Below are 19,707 nucleotides of genomic sequence, written 5' to 3' on the forward strand. Positions count from 1 at the left end.
GAATAAGAATAAGCCCGGTGAATAGTAGTTAGTGTGCTTTTGCAAGCAAGCACACAAAACTAGAAAATTTCTAAAGAAATTTTGATTGTGTGCTTGCCTCTGGACCATCATTCTCGTGGCTCAAATCAACAGTCAAACAGGGACTCTGTCCTGAGTTCACAGATACCTCATACAAGTCTGTAGGACAAACGGTTCACAAGTTAGTAAAAGGGGGCGTGGTCACTCAAAGGGGGCGTGGCTTGAATCAGCAGTTAAACAGGGACTCTGTCCTGAGTTCACAGACACCTCATACAAGTCTCTAGGACAAACGGTTCATTAGTTCTGAAAGGGGGCGTGGCTAATCAAAAGGGGCGGGGTTATCAATCACCAGTTAAACAGGGACTTCATGCCGAGTAATCTGACACCTTATACAAGTTTCTAGGACAAACGGTTCATTAGTTATGAAAGGGGGCGTGGCTAATCAAAAAGGGCGGGAATTTATGAAACATTATTATGTATAAGTGGTCAGTGATGAACCATCATCATGCTTGGCAAGTTTGAGGAAGATTGGACAATGTATGGTCAAGTTATAAGGTCTCATGTTTTATGAAGTCTGTTTACTTAGAGTAAACTGACAGTTATCAGTTAGGATGTCTGTGTTGGAGGAGGGAGGGGGGAGGGGGGAAGCTTTTGTAGCTAAGCAACCAGGTGGCCAGGTGGAGTCGACCAATAAGAGCAGAGCAATCAAACTGAAATTAACTGACAATTCCGTCACAGTGAGCAGACAGAGGTCGACAAACTGAAAATTCTGGCCTCGAACAGAAAGCATTTTTGTCAAAACCATAATACCTATCATTGATCCGACTTCACTTTGAGCGTCCTGAGTTCTTCCTGAACGTCTACATATATTTTTTTTAAAGAAAGATGAAAAAATACCTTTGTTAGAGCGATTTTAAAAAACTGTAAAAAAAATTTTGGGGAGAAATCTTCCTGCATTTTTAATATGGGAGCCAATGAGGCAGTTGATGTGTTTTGTTTGTGCATCTGTGCATCCTGCGCCCAAACTATAACTCTGACAGCTTTACCAGAGGATTGTGAGTGAGAGGACAAATTTTCCTACGTTTCTATGTATAAATCATTTCTGTAGAGTGAAATTTGCAGCCTGGAGCGCAGTTTTCAAATTTATTTTTTGACAATTCGTTCTCTCCCTCTACACTCTGTTTGATGACATCACCGCTCTAGACTCTCCATAGGGTTACATTGGGGGGATTTTTTGACGTGTTTTTGCCCAATAATTTGAAAACCGTTTGTCGAAACCCTTATAAAAGTCATAGCACACTTGTCATGGGCGAGCCGGTCGATTTGATACCTTTTTTGTGTATGTGCGGCCAAAACTCTGGGAGGAGTAGTCGACCGAAAAAAACACGGAAGAAACGGAAGAATAAAAATAAGAAATAGACCCGGTGAATAGTAGTTAGTGTGCTTTTGCAAGCAAGCACACAAAACTAGAAACAAAATTCCAGGGAAATTTTGGAGTGCCACGGGACTACTGCCGGATGATTCTCGTGGTTTAAATCAGCAGTTAAACAGGAACTCTGTCCTGAGTTCACAGACACCTCATACAAGTTTGTAGGACAAACGGTTCAGTAGTTAGTAAAAAGGGGCGTGGCTACTCAAAGGGGGCGTGGCTTTAATCACCATTCACACAGGGACTCTGTCCTGAGTTCACAGACACCTCATACGAGTCTGTACGACAAACGGTTCACAAGTTAGTAAAAAGTGGCGTGGCTACTCAAGGGGGCGTGCCTTCAATCACCAGTAAAACAGGGGCTCCGTCCTGAGTTCACAGACACCTCATACAAGTCTGTAGCACAAACGGTTCACTAGTTAGTAAAAAGGGGCGTGGCTACTAAAAAGGGGCGTGGCTTCAATCACCAGTAAAACAGGGGCTCTGTCCTGAGTTCACAGACATCTCATACAAGTCTGTAGGACAAACGGTTCACAAGTTAGTAAAAGGGGGCGTGGTTACTCAATGGGGGCGTGGCTTCAATCAGCAATTAAACAGGGACTCTGTCCTGAGTTCACAGACACTTCATACAAGTCTGTAGGACAAACGGTTCATTAGTTAGTAAAAGGGGGCGTGGCTAATCAAAAGGGGCGGGAATTTATGAAATATTGTTATGAAGACAATCAGTGATGAGCCATCATCATGTATGACAAGTTTGAGGCAGATTGGACAATGTATGGTCAAGTTAAAAGAGTTAACTGTTTTCAGTTAAAATGTCTGTGTTGGAGGAGGGGAGAGGGAGGGGGGGGAGCTTTGGTAGCTAAGCAACCACGTGGCCAGGTGGAGTCGACCAATCAGAGCAGAGCAATCAACAGAAACTAACTGTCACTGACAATGCTTTGCTAAAGTGAGCAGCCAGAGGTGGACAAACTGAAAATTCTGGCCTCGAACAGAAAGCATTTTCGGCAAAAACAAAATACCTATCACTTATCCGACTTCACTTTGAGCGTCCTGAGTTCTTCTTGAACGTCTACATATATTTTTTTTAAGAAAAATGAAAAAATAGCTTAGTTAGAGCGATCTAAAAAAACGCTAAAATCTGATTATTTTAAAAATCCTCGTGTGTTTTTAATATGGGACACAATGGGGCAGTTGGTGCGTTTTGGTGGCACTTCTCTGTGTCCTGCGCCCAAACTAAAACTCTGACAGCTTTACCAGAGGATTGTGAGTGAGAAGACAAATTTTCCTACGTTTCTATGTATAAATTATTTCTGTAGGGTGGATTTTGCTGCCTGGAGCGCAGTTTTCAAATTTATTTTCTGACAATTCCTTCTCTCCCTCTACACTCTGCGTGATGACATCACCGCTCTAGTTTCTGAACATTCCACGCAATACACACACATGGGAAAATCGCCGTCCCCATTAGTTTGGAAAAATGGAAATGTTTTCGCACTTCGTGCGAAAACTATACGTGCAATCGCTCTGAAATTTCACAGGACTAGAGTTAAATTCAGGCCCTACAACTTTCTAAATCGGTTCGGAATTTTACGAGCAACGGTTTGCGAATGGTGAGGCCCCAAAGTTGGCGCAATGCGTTCCGGATGGGCCGAAAAGTGCACGTTTGTGCACGTTGTGCGAAAACGTGCGCGCCGATCGCTAATAAAAGTCATTCCACACGATTCCCGATTAGGGCGCAACTTTTGGCGTTTTTACTTTTCGCGATTTCTCAAAGCTGCGGGACTAGTTACGCGCCAAAGTTTTTACGGAAGAATAATCTATAATAAATAAATATACTAGAAACAAAATTCCAGGGAAATTTTGGAGTGCCACGGGACTACTGCCGGATGATTCTCGTGGTTTAAATCGGCAGTTAAACAGGGACTCTGTCCTGAGTTCACAGACACCTCATACAAGTCTGTACGACAAACGGTTCACTAGTTAGTAAAAAGGGGCGTGGCTACTAAAAGGGGCGTGGCTACTCAAAAGGGGCAGGGTAATAAACCACCAGTTAAACAGGGACTCTGTCCTGAGTACACAGACACCTCATACAAGTCTGTAGGACAAACGGTTCACTAGTTAGTAAAAAGGGGCGTGGCTAATAAAAGGGGCGTGGCTACCCAAAAGGGGCGGGGTAATCAACCACCAGTTAAACAGGGACTCTGTCCTGAGTACACAGACACCTCATACAAGTCTGTAGGACAAACGGTTCACTAGTTAGTAAAAAGGGGCGTGGCTACCCAAAAGGGGCGGGGTAATCAACCACCAGTTAAACAGGGAGTCTGTCCTGAGTCCACAGACACCTCATACAAGTCTGTAGGACAAATGGTTCACTAGTTAGTAAAAAGGGGCGTGGCTACTCAAAGGGGGCGTGGCTTCAATCACCAGTCAAACAGGGACTCTGTCCTGAGTTCACAGACACCTCATACAAGTCTGTAGGACAAACGGTTCACTAGTTAGTAAAAGGGGCGTGGCTTATCAAAAGGGGCGGGGTTATCAATCAACAGTTAGACAGGGACGCCATGCTGAGTAATCTGACACCTCACACAAATTTCTAGGACAAACGGTTCATTAGTTAAGAAAGGGGGCGTGGCTTATCAAAAAGGGCGGGAATTTATGAAATATTGTTATGTAGACAATCAGTGATGAGCCATCATCATGTATGACAAGTTTGAGGCAGATTGGACAATGTATGGTCAAGTTAAAAGAGTTAACTGTTTTCAGTTAAAATGTCTGTGTTGGAGGAGGGGAGAGGGAGGGGGGGGGAGCTTTGGTAGCTAAGCAACCACGTGGCCAGGTGGAGTCGACCAATCAGAGCAGAGCAATCAACAGAAACTAACTGTCACTGACAATGCTTTGCTAAAGTGAGCAGCCAGAGGTGGACAAACTTAAAATTCTGGCCTCGAACAGAAAGCATTTTTGGCAAAACCATAACACCTATCACTAATCTGACTTCACTTTGAGCGTCCTGAGTTCTTCCTGAACGTCTACATATATTTTTTTTTAAGAAAAATGAAAAAATAGCTTTGTTAGAGCGATTTAAAAAACCTCTTACATCTGATTTTTTCAAAAATCCTCACGTGTTTTTAATATGGGACTCAATGGGGCAGTTGATGTGTTTTGGTGGCACTTCTCTGTGTCCTGCGCCCAAACTATAACTCTGACAGGTTTACAAGAGGATTGTGAGTGAGACCACAAATTTTCCTCCGTTTCTATGTATAAATTATTTCTGTAGAGTGAAATTTGCGGCCTGGAGCGCAGTTTTCAAATTTATTTTGTGACAACTCCTTCTCTGCCTCTACACTCTGCTTGATGACATCACCAGTCTAGATTCTGAACATTCCGCGCAATACACACACATGGGAAAATCGCCGTCCCCATTAGTTTGGAAAAATGGAAATGTTTTCGCACTTCGTGCGAAAACTATACGTGCAATCGCTCTGAAATTTCACAAGACTAGAGTTAAATTCAGGCCCTACAACTTTCTAAATCGGTTCGGAATTTTACGAGCAACGGTTTGCGAATGGTGAGGCCCCAAAGTTGGCGCAATGCGTTCCGGATGGGCCGAAAAGTGCACGTTTGTGCACGTTGTGCGAAAACGTGCGCGCCGATCGCTAATAAAAGTCATTCCACACGATTCCCGATTAGGGCGCAACTTTTGACGTTTTTACTTTTCGCGATTTCTCAAAGCTGCGAGACTAGTTACGCGCCAAAGTTTTTACGGAAGAATAATCTATAATAATAATAATAACTAGAAACAAAATTCCAGGGAAATTTTGGAGTGCCACGGGGCTACTGCCGGATGATTCTCGTGGTTTAAATCAGCAGTTAAACAGGGACTCTGTCCTGAGTTCACAGACACCTCATACAAGTTTGTAGGACAAACGGTTCAGTAGTTAGTAAAAAGGGGCGTGGCTACTCAAAGGGGGCGTGGCTTTAATCACCATTCACACAGGGACTCTGTCCTGAGTTCACAGACACCTCATACGAGTCTGTACGACAAACGGTTCACAAGTTAGTAAAAAGGGGCGTGGCTACTCAAGGGGGCGTGCCTTCAATCACCAGTAAAACAGGGGCTCCATCCTGAGTTCACAGACACCTCATACAAGTCTGTAGCACAAACGGTTCACTAGTTAGTAAAAAGGGGCGTGGCTACTAAAAAGGGGCGTGGCTTCAATCACCAGTAAAACAGGGGCTCTGTCCTGAGTTCACAGACATCTCATACAAGTCTGTAGGACAAACGGTTCACAAGTTAATAAAAGGGGGCGTGGTTACTCAATGGGGGCGTGGCTTCAATCAGCAATTAAACAGGGACTCTGTCCTGAGTTCACAGACACTTCATACAAGTCTGTAGGACAAACGGTTCATTAGTTAGTAAAAGGGGGCGTGGCTAATCAAAAGGGGCGGGAATTTATGAAATATTGTTATGAAGACAATCAGTGATGAGCCATCATCATGTATGACAAGTTTGAGGCAGATTGGACAATGTATGGTCAAGTTAAAAGAGTTAACTGTTTTCAGTTAAAATGTCTGTGTTGGAGGAGGAGAGAGGGAGGGGGGGAAGCTTTGGTAGCTAAGCAACCACGTGGCCAGGTGGAGTCGACCAATCAGAGCAGAGCAATCAACAGAAACTAACTGTCACTGACAATGCTTTGCTAAAGTGAGCAGCCAGAGGTGGACAAACTGAAAATTCTGGCCTCGAACAGAAAGCATTTTCGGCAAAACCATAATACCTATCACTGATCCGACTTCACTTTGAGCGTCCTGAGTTCTTCCTGAACATCTACATATATTTTTTTTTAAGAAAAATGAAAAAATAGCTTTGTTAGAGCGATCTAAAAAAACTCTGAAATCTGATTATTTCAAAAATCCGCCTGTGTTTTTAATATGGGACTCAATGGGGCAGTTGTTGCATTTTGGTGGCACTTCTCTGTGTCCTGCGCCCAAACTAAAACTCTGACAGCTTTACCAGAGGATTGTGAGTGAGACCACAAATTTTCCTACGTTTCTATGTATAAATTATTTCTGTAGAGTGAAATTTGCGGCCTGGAGCGCAGTTTTCAAATTTATTTTGTGACAACTCCTTCTCTGCCTCTACACTCTGCTTGATGACATCACCAGTCTAGATTCTGAACATTCCGCGCAATACACACACATGGGAAAATCGCCGTCCCCATTAGTTTGGAAAAATGGAAATGTTTTCGCACTTCGTGCGAAAACTATACGTGCAATCGCTCTGAAATTTCACAGGACTAGAGTTAAATTCAGGCCCTACAACTTTCTAAATCGGTTCGGAATTTTACGAGCAACGGTTTGCGAATGGTGAGGCCCCAAAGTTTGCGCAATGCGTTCCGGATGGGCCGAAAAGTGCACGTTTGTGCACGTTGTGTGAAAACGTGCGCGCCGATCGCTAATAAAAGTCATTCCACACGATTCCCGATTAGGGCGCAACTTTTGACGTTTTTACTTTTTGCGATTTCTCAAAGCTGTGGGACTAGTTACGCGCCAAAGTTTTTACGGAAGAATAATCTATAAATAAATAATAAACATGAGCAATAATAAGAGATGCCTCGTGCTTCGCACGAGGCACTCATCCTCACTGCTTGCAGTGAAGATGAGTGCCTCGCTGCTCAGCCGTGGCACTAATAAACATGAGCAATAATAAGAGATGCCTCGTGCTTCGCACGAGGCACTCATCCTCACTGCTTGCAGTGAAGATGAGTGCCTCGCTGCTCAGCCGTGGCACTAACTAGAAACAAAATTCCAGGGAAATTTTGGAGTGCCACGGGACTACTGCCGGATGATTCTCGTGGTTTAAATCAGCAGTTAAACAGGGACTCTGTCCTGAGTTCACAGACACCTCATATAAGTCTGTAGGACAAACGGTTCACTAGTTAGTAAAAAGGGGCGTGGCTACTCAAAGGGGGCGTGGCTTCAATCACCAGTCAAACAGGGACTCTGTCCTGAGTCCACAGACACCTCATACAAGTCTGTAGGACAAACGGTTCACTAGTTAGTAAAAAGGGGCGTGGCTACTCAAAGGGGGCGTGGCTTCAATCACCAGTCAAACAGGGACTCTGTCCTGAGTCCACAGACACCTCATACAAGTCTGTAGGACAAACGGTTCACTAGTTCGTAAAAAGGGGCGTGGCTACTCAAAGGGGGCGTGGCTTCAATCACCAGTCAAACAGGGACTCTGTCCTGAGTCCACAGACACCTCATACAAGTCTGTAGGACAAACGGTTCACTAGTTAGTAAAAAGGGGCGTGGCTACTCAAAGGGGGCGTGGCTTCAATCACCAGTCAAACAGGGACTCTGTCCTGAGTCCACAGACACCTCATACAAGTCTGTAGGACAAACGGTTCACTAGTTAGTAAAAGGGGCGTGGCTTATCAAAAGGGGCGGGGTTATCAATCAACAGACAGGGACGCCATGCTGAGTAATCTGACACCTCATACAAATTTCTAGGACAAACGGATCATTAGTTAAGAAAGGGGGCGTGGCTAATCAAAAAGGGCGGGAATTTATGAAATATTGTTATGTAGACAATCAGTGATGAGCCATCATCATGTCTGACAAGTTTGAGGCAGATTGGACAATGTATGGTCAAGTTAAAAGAGTTAACTGTTTTCAGTTAAAATGTCTGTGTTGGAGGAGGGGAGAGGGAGGGGGGGGAGCTTTGGTAGCTAAGCAACCACGTGGCCAGGTGGAGTCGACCAATCAGAGCAGAGCAATCAACAGAAACTAACTGTCACTGACAATGCTTTGCTAAAGTGAGCAGCCAGAGGTGGCCAAACTGAAAATTCTGGCCTCGAACAGAAAGCATTTTTGGCAAAACCATAACACCTATCACTAATCTGACTTCACTTTGAGCGTCCTGAGTTCTTCCTGAACGTCTACATGTATTTTTTTTTAAGAAAAATGAAAAAATAGCTTTGTTAGAGCGATTTAAAAAAACTCTTACATCTGATTTTTTCAAAAATCCTCACGTGTTTTTAATATGGGACTCAATGGGGCAGTTGATGCGTTTTGGTGGCACTTCTCTGTGTCCTGCGCCCAAACTATAACTCTGACAGCTTTACCAGAGGATTGTGAGTGAGAAGACAAATTTTCCTCCGTTTCTATGTATAAATTATTTCTGTAGAGTGGAATTTGCGGCCTGGAGCGCAGTTTTCAAATTTATTTTTTGACAATTCCTTCTCTCCCTCTCCACTCTGCTTGATGACATCACCGCTCTAGAGTCTGAACATTCCGCGCAATACACACACATGGGAAAATCGCCCTCCCCATTAGTTTGGAAAAATGGAAATGTTTTCGCACTTCGTGCGAAAACTATACGTGCAATCGCTTTGAAATTTCACAGGACTAGAGTTAAATTCAGGCCCTACAACTTTCTAAATCGGTTCGGAATTTTACGAGCAACGGTTTGCGAATGGTGAGGCCCCAAAGTTTGCGCAATGCGTTCCGGATGGGCCGAAAAGTGCACGTTTGTGCACGTTGTGCGAAAACGTGCACGCCGATCGCTAAAAAAAGTCATTCCACACGATTCCCGATTAGGGCGCAACTTTTGGCGTTTTTACTTTTCGCGATTTCTCAAAGCTGCGGGACTAGTTACGCGCCAAAGTTTTTACGGAAGAATAATCTGTAATAAATAAATAATAAACATGAGCAATAATAAGAGATGCCTCGTGCTTCGCACGAGGCACTCATCCTCACTGCTTGCAGTGAAGATGAGTGCCTCGCTGCTCAGCCGTGGCACTAACTAGAAACAAAATTCCAGGGAAATTTTGGAGTGCCACGGGACTACTGCCGGATGATTCTCGTGGTTTAAATCAGCAGTTAAACAGGGAGTCTGTCCTGAGTTCACAGACACCTCATACAAGTCTGTAGGACAAACGGTTCACTAGTTAGTAAAAAGGGGCGTGGCTACTCAAAGGGGGCGTGGCTTCAATGACCAGTCAAACAGGGACTCTGTCCTGAGTTCACAGACACCTCATACAAGTCTGTAGGACAAACGGTTCACTAGTTAGTAAAAGGGGCGTGGCCTATCAAAAGGGGCGGGGTTATCAATCACCAGTTAAACAGGGACGCCATGCTGAGTAATCTGACACCTCATACAAATTTCTAGGACAAACGGTTCATTAGTTAAGAAAGGGGGCGTGGCTAATCAAAAAGGGCGGGAATTTATGAAATATTGTTATGTAGACAATCAGTGATGAGCCATCATCATGTATGACAAGTTTGAGGCAGATTGGACAATGTATGGTCAAGTTAAAAGAGTTAACTGTTTTCAGTTAAAATGTCTGTGTTGGAGGAGGGGAGAGGGAGGGGGGAGGGAGCTTTGGTAGCTAAGCAACCACGTGGCCAGGTGGAGTGGACCAATCAGAGCAGAGCAATCAACAGAAACTAACTGTCACTGACAATGCTTTGCTAAAGTGAGCAGCCAGAGGTGGACAAACTGAAAATTCTGGCCTCGAACAGAAAGCATTTTCGGCAAAACCATAATACCTATCACTGATCCGACTTCACTTTGAGCGTCCTGAGTTCTTCCTGAACGTCTACATATATTTTTTTTTAAGAAAAATGAAAAAATAGCTTTGTTAGAGCGATCTAAAAAAACGGTAAAATCTGATTATTTCAAAAATCCTCGTGTGTTTTTAATATGGGACTCAATGGGGCAGTTGTTGCGTTTTGGTGGCACTTCTCTGTGTCCTGCGCCCAAACTATAACTCTGACAGCTTTACCAGAGGATTGTGAGTGAGACCACAAATTTTCCTACGTTTCTATGTACAAATTATTTCTGTAGAGTGAAATTTGCGGCCTGGAGCGCAGTTTTCAAATTTATTTTTTGACAATTCCTTCTCTCCCTCTACACTCTGCTTGATGACATCACCAGTCTAGATTCTGAACATTCCGCGCAATACACACACATGGGAAAATCGCACCCCCCATTAGTTTGGAAAAATGGAAATGTTTTCGCACTTCGTGCGAAAACTGTACGTGCAATCGCTCTGAAATTTCAGAGGACTAGAGTTAAATTCAGGCCCTACAACTTTCTAAATCGGTTCGGAATTTTACGGGCAACGGTTTGCGAATGGTGAGCCCCCAAAGTTTGCGCAATGCGTTCCGGATGGGCCAAAAAGTGCACGTTTGTGCACGTTGTGCGAAAACGTGCGCGCCGATCGCTAATAAAAGTCATTCCACACGATTCCCGATGAGGGCGCAACTTTTGACGTTTTTACTTTTCGCGATTTCTCAAAGCTGTGAGACTAGTTACGCGCCAAAGTTTTTACGGAAGAATAATCTATAATAAAGAATAATAATAAACATGAGCAATAATAAGAGATGCCTCGTGCTTCGCACGAGGCACTCATCCTCACTGCTTGCAGTGAAGATGAGTGCCTCGCTGCTCAGCCGTGGCACTAACTAGAAACAAAATTCCAGGGAAATTTTGGAGTGCCACGGGACTACTGCCGGATGATTCTTGTTGCTTAAATCAGCAGTTAAACAGGGACTCTGTCCTGAGTTCACAAACACCTCATACAAGTCTGTAGGACAAACGGTTCACTAGTTAGTAAAAAGGGGCGTGGCTACTAAAAGGGGCGTGGCTACTCAAAAGGGGCAGGGTAATAAACCACCAGTTAAACAGGGACTCTGTCCTGAGTACACAGATACCTCATACAAGTCTGTAGGACAAACGGTTCACTAGTTAGTAAAAAGGGGCGTGGCTACTAAAAGGGGCGTGGCTACTCAAAAGGGGCAGGGTAATAAACCACCAGTTAAACAGGGACTCTGTCCTGAGTACACAGACACCTCATACAAGTCTGTAGGACAAACGGTTTAGTAGTTATTAAAAAGGGGCGTGGCTATTAAAAGGGGCGTGGCTACCCAAAAGGGGCGGGGTAATCAACCACCAGTTAAACAGGGAGTCTGTCCTGAGTACATAGACACCTCATACAAGTCTGTAGGACAAACGGTTCACTAGTTAGTAAAAAGGGGCGTGGCTACTCAAAGAGGGCGTGGCTTCAATCACCAGTCAAACAGGTACTCTGTCCTGAGTTCACAGACACCTCATACAAGTCTCTAGGACAAACGGTTCATTAGTTAGTAAAAGGGGGCGTGGCTAGTCAAAAAGGGCGGGAATTTATGAAATATTGTTATGTAGACAATCAGTGATGAGCCATCATCATGTATGACAAGTTTGAGGCAGATTGGACAATGTATGGTCAAGTTAAAAGAGTTAACTGTTTTCAGTTAAAATGTCTGTGTTGGAGGAGGGGAGAGGGAGGGGGGGGGGGGGGGCTTTGGTAGCTAAGCAACCACGTGGCCAGGTGGAGTCGACCAATCAGAGCAGAGCAATCAACAGAAACTAACTGTCACTGACAATGCTTTGCTAAAGTGAGCAGCCAGAGGTGGACAAACTGAAAATTCTGGCCTCGAACAGAAAGCATTTTTGGCAAAACCATAACACCTATCACTAATCTGACTTCACTTTGAGCGTCCTGAGTTCTTCCTGCAAGTCTACATATATTTTTTTTTTAAGAAAAATGAAAAAATAGCTTTGTTAGAGCGATTTAAAAAAACTCTTACATCTGATTTTTTCAAAAATCCTCACGTGTTTTTAATATGAGACTCAATGGGGCAGTTGATGCGTTTTGGTGGCACTTCTCTGTGTCCTGCGCCCAAACTATAACTCTGACAGGTTTACAAGAGGATTGTGAGTGAGAAGACAAATTTTCCTCCGTTTCTATGTATAAATTATTTCTGTAGAGTGGAATTTGCGGCCTGGAGCGCAGTTTTCAAATTTATTTTTTGACAATTCCTTCTCTCCCTCTCCACTCTGCTTGATGACATCACCGCTCTAGAGTCTGAACATTCCGCGCAATACACACACATGGGAAAATCTCCCTCCCCATTAGTTTGGAAAAATGGAAATGTTTTCGCACTTCGTGCGAAAACTATACGTGCAATCGCTTTGAAATTTCACAGGACTAGAGTTAAATTCAGGCCCTACAACTTTCTAAATCGGTTCGGAATTTTACGAGCAACGGTTTGCGAATGGTGAGGCCCCAAAGTTTGCGCAATGCGTTCCGGATGGGCCAAAAAGTGCACGTTTGTGCACGTTGTGCGAAAACGTGCACGCCGATCGCTAAAAAAAGTCATTCCACACGATTCCCGATTAGGGCGCAACTTTTGGCGTTTTTACTTTTCGCGATTTCTCAAAGCTGCGGGACTAGTTACGCGCCAAAGTTTTTACGGAAGAATAATCTATAATAAATAAATAAATAATAAACATGAGCAATAATAAGAGATGCCTCGTGCTTCGCACGAGGCACTCATCCTCACTGCTTGCAGTGAAGATGAGTGCCTCGCTGCTCAGCCGTGGCACTAACTAGAAACAAAATTCCAGGGAAATTTTGGAGTGCCACGGGACTACTGACGGATGATTCTCGTGGTTTAAATCAGCAGTTAAACAGGGACTCTGTCCTGAGTTCACAGACACCTCATATAAGTCTGTAGGACAAACGGTTCACTAGTTAGTAAAAAGGGGCGTGGCTACTCAAAGGGGGCGTGGCTTCAATCACCAGTCAAACAGGGACTCTGTCCTGAGTCCACAGACACCTCATACAAGTCTGTAGGACAAACGGTTCACTAGTTAGTAAAAAGGGGCGTGGCTACTCAAAGGGGGCGTGGCTTCAATCACCAGTCAAACAGGGACTCTGTCCTGAGTCCACAGACACCTCATACAAGTCTGTAGGACAAACGGTTCACTAGTTCGTAAAAAGGGGCGTGGCTACTCAAACGGGGCGTGGCTTCAATCACCAGTCAAACAGGGACTCTGTCCTGAGTCCACAGACACCTCATACAAGTCTGTAGGACAAACGGTTCACTAGTTAGTAAAAAGGGGCGTGGCTACTCAAAGGGGGCGTGGCTTCAATCACCAGTCAAACAGGGACTCTGTCCTGAGTCCACAGACACCTCATACAAGTCTGTAGGACAAACGGTTCACTAGTTCGTAAAAAGGGGCGTGGCTACTCAAAGGGGGCGTGGCGTCAATCACCAGTCAAACAGGGACTCTGTCCTGAGTCCACAGACACCTCATACAAGTCTGTAGGACAAACGGTTCACTAGTTAGTAAAAGGGGCGTGGCTTATCAAAAGGGGCGGGGTTATCAATCAACAGACAGGGACGCCATGCTGAGTAATCTGACACCTCATACAAATTTCTAGGACAAACGGTTCATTAGTTAAGAAAGGGGGCGTGGCTAATCAAAAAGGGCGGGAATTTATGAAATATTGTTATGTAGACAATCAGTGATGAGCCATCATCATGTATGACAAGTTTGAGGCAGATTGGACAATGTATGGTCAAGTTAAAAGAGTTAACTGTTTTCAGTTAAAATGTCTGTGTTGGAGGAGGGGAGAGGGAGGGGAGGGAGCTTTGGTAGCTAAGCAACCACGTGGCCAGGTGGAGTCGACCAATCAGAGAAGAGCAATCAACTGAAATTAACTGAAGGTGGGGACATTTCTGCCACACTGAGCAGCCAGAGGTGGACCAACTGAAAATTCTGGCCTCGAACAGAAAGCATTTTCGGCAAAACCATAATACCTATCACTGATCTGACTTCACTTTGAGCGTCCTGAGTTCTTCCTGAACGTCTACATATATTTTTTTTTAAGAAAAATGAAAAAATAGCTTTGTTAGAGCGATCTAAAAAAACGGTAAAATCTGATTATTTCAAAAATCCTCGTGTGTTTTTAATATGGGACTCAATGGGGCAGTTGATGCGTTTTGGTGGCACTTCTCTGTGTCCTGCGCCCAAACTAAAACTCTGACAGCTTTACCAGAGGATTGTGAGTGAGACCACAAATTTTCCTACGTTTCTATGTATAAATTATTTCTGTAGAGTGAAATTTGCGGCCTGGAGCGCAGTTTTCAAATTTATTTTGTGACAACTCCTTCTCTGCCTCTACACTCTGCTTGATGACATCACCAGTCTAGATTCTGAACATTCCGCGCAATACACACACATGGGAAAATCGCCGTCCCCATTAGTTTGGAAAAATGGAAATGTTTTCGCACTTCGTGCGAAAACTATACGTGCAATCGCTCTGAAATTTCACAGGACTAGAGTTAAATTCAGGCCCTACAACTTTCTAAATCGGTTCGGAATTTTACGAGCAACGGTTTGTGAATGGTGAGGCCCCAAAGTTGGCGCAATGCGTTCCGGATGGGCCAAAAAGTGCACGTTTGTGCACGTTGTGCGAAAACGTGCGCACCGATCGCTAAAAAAAGTCATTCCACACGATTCCCGATTAGGGCGCAACTTTTGACGTTTTTACTTTTCGCGATTTCTCAAAGCTGTGGGACTAGTTACGCGCCAAAGTTTTTACGGAAGAATAATCTATATATAACTAGAAACAAAATTCCAGGGAAATTTTGGAGTGCCACGGGACTACTGCCGGATGATTCTCGTGGTTTAAATCAGCAGTTAAACAGGGACTTTGTCCTGAGTTCACAGACACCTCATACAAGTCTGTAGGACAAACGGTTCACGAGTTAGTAAAAAGGGGCGTGGCTACTCAAAGGGGGCGTGGCTTCAATCACCAGTCAAACAGGGACTCTGTCCTGAGTCCACAGACACCTCATACAACTCTGTAGGACAAACGGTTCTCTAGTTAGTAAAAAGGGGCGTGGCTACTCAAAGGGGGCGTGGCTTCAATCACCAGTCAAACAGGTGCTGTGTTCCAATACCCATACTTCCATGAGTACACTTAAATGCAGTACACTATCCGCACTCACAAGGTACACAGATTTCAGCAGGTGAGTGTTGTTCCAAATCTAATACTCCGTGATGCACTTACCGGAAATGACGCTCGCGACGGCCGCCGCGGCTCGTCACCCGCGAAAAACTTCCGGCTTTAAACGGCGAAAAAATTATCCTTTGTGTTGTTTAATCTTTACTTCTACAATCCGGCAATATGGCTCCATTAACGCAGCAAATGTGGAAAATGTGCCGGCGTCGTCGGCCGCCATTACAAACATTTTTTTCGAGCTGAGCGGCTCTGCCTGGCTCCGCCTCTTCCGCTACGTAGACAAGATGGCAGCCGTTGAGTGCGTATAGTGTACATCGTTCCACACTCAACGTTTTGACCGTTATGAGTACAACATCCGGGTCCTTTAAGTACACTTCTTTTCACCGCGATCGGAATCGGAACACCCTGCGTACTCAAGCTAAGTACAGTGAGTACGGTAAGTATGGGTATTGGAACACAGCAAGGGACTCTGTCCTGAGTTCACAGACACCTCATACAAGTCTGTAGGACAAACGGTTCACTAGTTAGTAAAAGGGGCGTGGCTTATCAAAAGGGGCGGGGTTATCAATCAACAGTTAGACAGGGACGCCATGCTGAGTAATCTGACACCTCATACAAATTTCTAGGACAAACGGTTCATTAGTTAAGAAAGGGGGCGTGGCTAATCAAAAAGGGCGGGAATTTATGAAATATTGTTATGTAGACAATCAGTGATGAGCCATCATCATGTATGACAAGTTTGAGGCAGATTGGACAATGTATGGTCAAGTTAAAAGAGTTAACTGTTTTCAGTTAAAATGTCTGTGTTGGAGGAGGGGAGAGGGAGGGGGGGGGAGCTTTGGTAGCTAAGCAACCACGTGGCCAGGTGGAGTCGACCAATCAGAGCAGAGCAATCAACAGAAACTAACTGTCACTGACAATGCTTTGCTAAAGTGAGCAGCCAGAGGTGGCCAAACTGAAAATTCTGGCCTCGAACAGAAATCATTTTTGGAAAAACCATAACACCTATCACTAATCTGACTTCACTTTGAGCGTCCTGAGTTCTTCCTGAATGTCTACATATATTTTTTTTTAAGAGAAATGAAAAAATAGCTTTGTTAGAGCGATTTAAAAAAACTCTTACATCTGATTTTTTCAAAAATCCTCACGTGTTTTTAATATGGGACTCAATGGGGCAGTTGATGCGTTTTGGTGGCACTTCTCTGTGTCCTGCGCCCAAACTATAACTCTGACAGCTTTACCAGAGGATTGTGAGTGAGAAGACAAATTTTCCTCCGTTTCTATGTATAAATTATTTCTGTAGAGTGGAATTTGCGGCCTGGAGCGCAGTTTTCAAATTTATTTTTTGACAATTCCTTCTCTCCCTCTCCACTCTGCTTGATGACATCACCGCTCTAGAGTCTGAACATTCCGCGCAATACACACACATGGGAAAATCGCCCTCCCCATTAGTTTGGAAAAATGGAAATGTTTTCGCACTTCGTGCGAAAACTATATGTGCAATCGCTTTGAAATTTCACAGGACTAGAGTTAAATTCAGGCCCTACAACTTTCTAAATCGGTTCGGAATTTTACGAGCAACGGTTTGGGAATGGTGAGGCCCCAAAGTTTGCGCAATGCGTTCTGGATGGGCCGAAAAGTGCACGTTTGTGCACGTTGTGCGAAAACGTGCACGCCGATCGCTAAAAAAAGTCATTCCACACGATTCCCGATTAGGGCGCAACTTTTGACGTTTTTACTTTTCGCGATTTCTCAAAGCTGCGGGACTAGTTACGCGCCAAAGTTTTTACGGAAGAATAATCTATAATAAAGAATAATAATAATAAACATGAGCAATAATAAGAGATGCCTCGTGCTTCGCACGAGGCACTCATCCTCACTGCTTGCAGTGAAGATGAGTGCCTCGCTGCTCAGCCGTGGCACTAATAATAAACATGAGCAATAATAAGAGATGCCTCGTGCTTCGCACGAGGCACTCATCCTCACTGCTTGCAGTGAAGATGAGTGCCTCGCTGCTCAGCCGTGGCACTAATAATAATAAACATGAGCAATAATAAGAGATGCCTCGTGCTTCGCACGAGGCACTCATCCTCACTGCTTGCAGTGAAGATGAGTGCCTCGCTGCTCAGCCGTGGCACTAATAATAATAAACATGAGCAATAATAAGAGATGCCTCGTGCTTCGCACGAGGCACTCATCCTCACTGCTTGCAGTGAAGATGAGTGCCTCGCTGCTCAGCCGTGGCACTAATAATAATAAACATGAGCAATAATAAGAGATGCCTCGTGCTTCGCACGAGGCACTCATCCTCACTGCTTGCAGTGAAGATGAGTGCCTCGCTGCTCAGCCGTGGCACTAATAAGCCCACGGAATAACAATTAGTGTGCTTTTGCAAGCAAGCACACAAAATAATAAAGAGACATAAGCCCACGGAATAACAATTAGTGTGCTTTTGCAAGCAAGCACACAAAATAAGAAGCTACAGTGAGTTATCTTAGATTAGAACTGAAAAGACCTACACTGGTCTGTAAACTGGCGTGTAAAGTTAACAGAATGTTCTCATTCATTGTTTGTATACCTAAAAGTCATGTAATTCATAGATAACCTGTATAGGCTATATGTGAGCCATGTGATTTGTTGATGTGGCTGATATTTTGTTTGTAGAAAAAATATCATGTATAAACAACAAGCTAGCTGTATGTTTCCAGTGCAAAATTAATCATAACCACATATAGTCATGTTATCCTCCTGTTGAAATGGTAATCTACCATCTTCCTTTAAGATTTCAACTGACCTAACTGACCTGAAGTGGACTAGTGTTCTCGGTAGGTTTTGTTTGTGTGCGAGAAACTTGCTTTGCTACGTTAGGTGAACTATCAGTTCTCATTAGCTCAAAGAAGGTGGTTATGCTCAATGCCAACCTCCCTTTTGTCATATATCGTTGATGTAATTACAAATATGAAACTGTATCTAAATGTATGAGCTCTGTCCTTTCAGCTGAAATAGATTTGACTGTTATACTTTATTATTCTGTGTACGGTAATCTCTTTAATAAATACAAAAAAGGCAACTGCTTGTTGTATGCTCACTTATTTGTTCACTTCTCAACAAGGAAATACATAATTTCCACCGCATTTATGCTAACTCCTAGCTTGAGTTCTACATTTAGCGTAGATGACATTTTATGTAACTTTCAGCAAAAAAGCCACCAAGCATATCTTCTAAAATGTCTAAATATTAATTTAAACAATTCCAAACGGAAAGCTTTAATTCATAACCAGTAAAATGCCCTCTTGCTCAATTTAGCACTTTAGTTTTACCTGCTCTGTGTGACCAGTATCTCCTGGTGGCTAATGCTATGCGTTAGCTAACGTTAGCGAAGTTAAGATAGATATTGTTGTGTAGCTGACATTACTGAGTCAGTTTGCTGACTTTGTGCGGCCTTCTCCACTTTTGCCTTTGTTACACTACATTTTATTTATTTACCATTATCCCATACGGTGGCCCTGAGAGCTCACAGCGCTGCAACTTTGGAAAACACATGCAAATACACAAAACACTAGCAAATTGATAAAACATCTTACATTATAACGTTATAACGTTAAATTATCACGTTATTCCATAATAATGATATTTTCATGTTATAACGTGACATATAGCGTTACCCCGGTAGCCCGTATCAATCACATTGCAGTTAAACAAATCAAATGAATGATATATGTTTAAGTTGGTCTCTCTCAACGGCACCGAGTTGGTCTTGGTCTTGCTAGCCTGCTAACGCTAGCACTCTATCGATCGCTGGCTAATGTTAGCATGCTATGATCATTATAACGAAATTATCTTATTTTGAAATAACGTAATAACATCACAAGCGTGTCCAGACATGTGCATCACTTTTAAGTGTCCTCTGGAAACACTTCTGTTGTGTTCTGGTCTATTTGCAGCTCTTTTTCTTAATGTGTTGTGATTTGGTCCTTGCAGCGCGTTTTCTAAATTTTGTGACTGTGTTGTCAAATTGATGAAGATATTTTCTTAATTTGCTTGTGTTTTTAGTGTATTTGCGTGTGTTGTCTTAAGTTGCTGCGCTTTGAGCTCTCAGGGCCACCTGCATATTGTCCCTTGTACTGTTATTCAGTATAGCCTCACTATGGGAAGAGCAGATGTAGGTTTTCTAAATCTACTAACTATATTAACACAATTTCTGTATTTATTTACTTATTTTTACCTATGAGGAAGTTGGCCCTGGATGCAGACTGCCCAAACTGTTGTTCCATGTATTTGGCTTTGAAGGTGAACAGGCCGATGAAAGAGTTGAACTTCAGGATGCTCCCACAAAGGAGCAGGAAGTAGGCAGGAGTTCCCAACAGGCGCTTTAGTGAGGGAAGAAACCCTGTGGAAAGGCATCCA

The 19,707-nt window shown here is 43.6% G+C and overlaps 1 protein-coding gene across 3 annotated transcripts in view; it reads right to left on the reverse strand.

Annotated features, from left to right (window-relative positions):
* LOC131960825 (solute carrier organic anion transporter family member 1C1-like) overlaps window positions 1-19,707 on the reverse strand; it is a 57,191-nt gene that overhangs the window by 28,688 nt on the left and 8,796 nt on the right. For all 3 annotated transcript variants that reach the window (XM_059326089.1, XM_059326090.1, XM_059326091.1), the window contains one exon: window positions 19,526-19,690. In XM_059326089.1, the coding sequence (XP_059182072.1) occupies window positions 19,526-19,690 (165 nt within the window). The remainder of the gene's footprint in view (window positions 1-19,525; window positions 19,691-19,707) is intronic.

The sequence above is a fragment of the Centropristis striata genome, chromosome 22, assembly GCF_030273125.1.
Source record: "Centropristis striata isolate RG_2023a ecotype Rhode Island chromosome 22, C.striata_1.0, whole genome shotgun sequence".
Classification (NCBI taxonomy): domain Eukaryota; kingdom Metazoa; phylum Chordata; class Actinopteri; order Perciformes; family Serranidae; genus Centropristis; species Centropristis striata.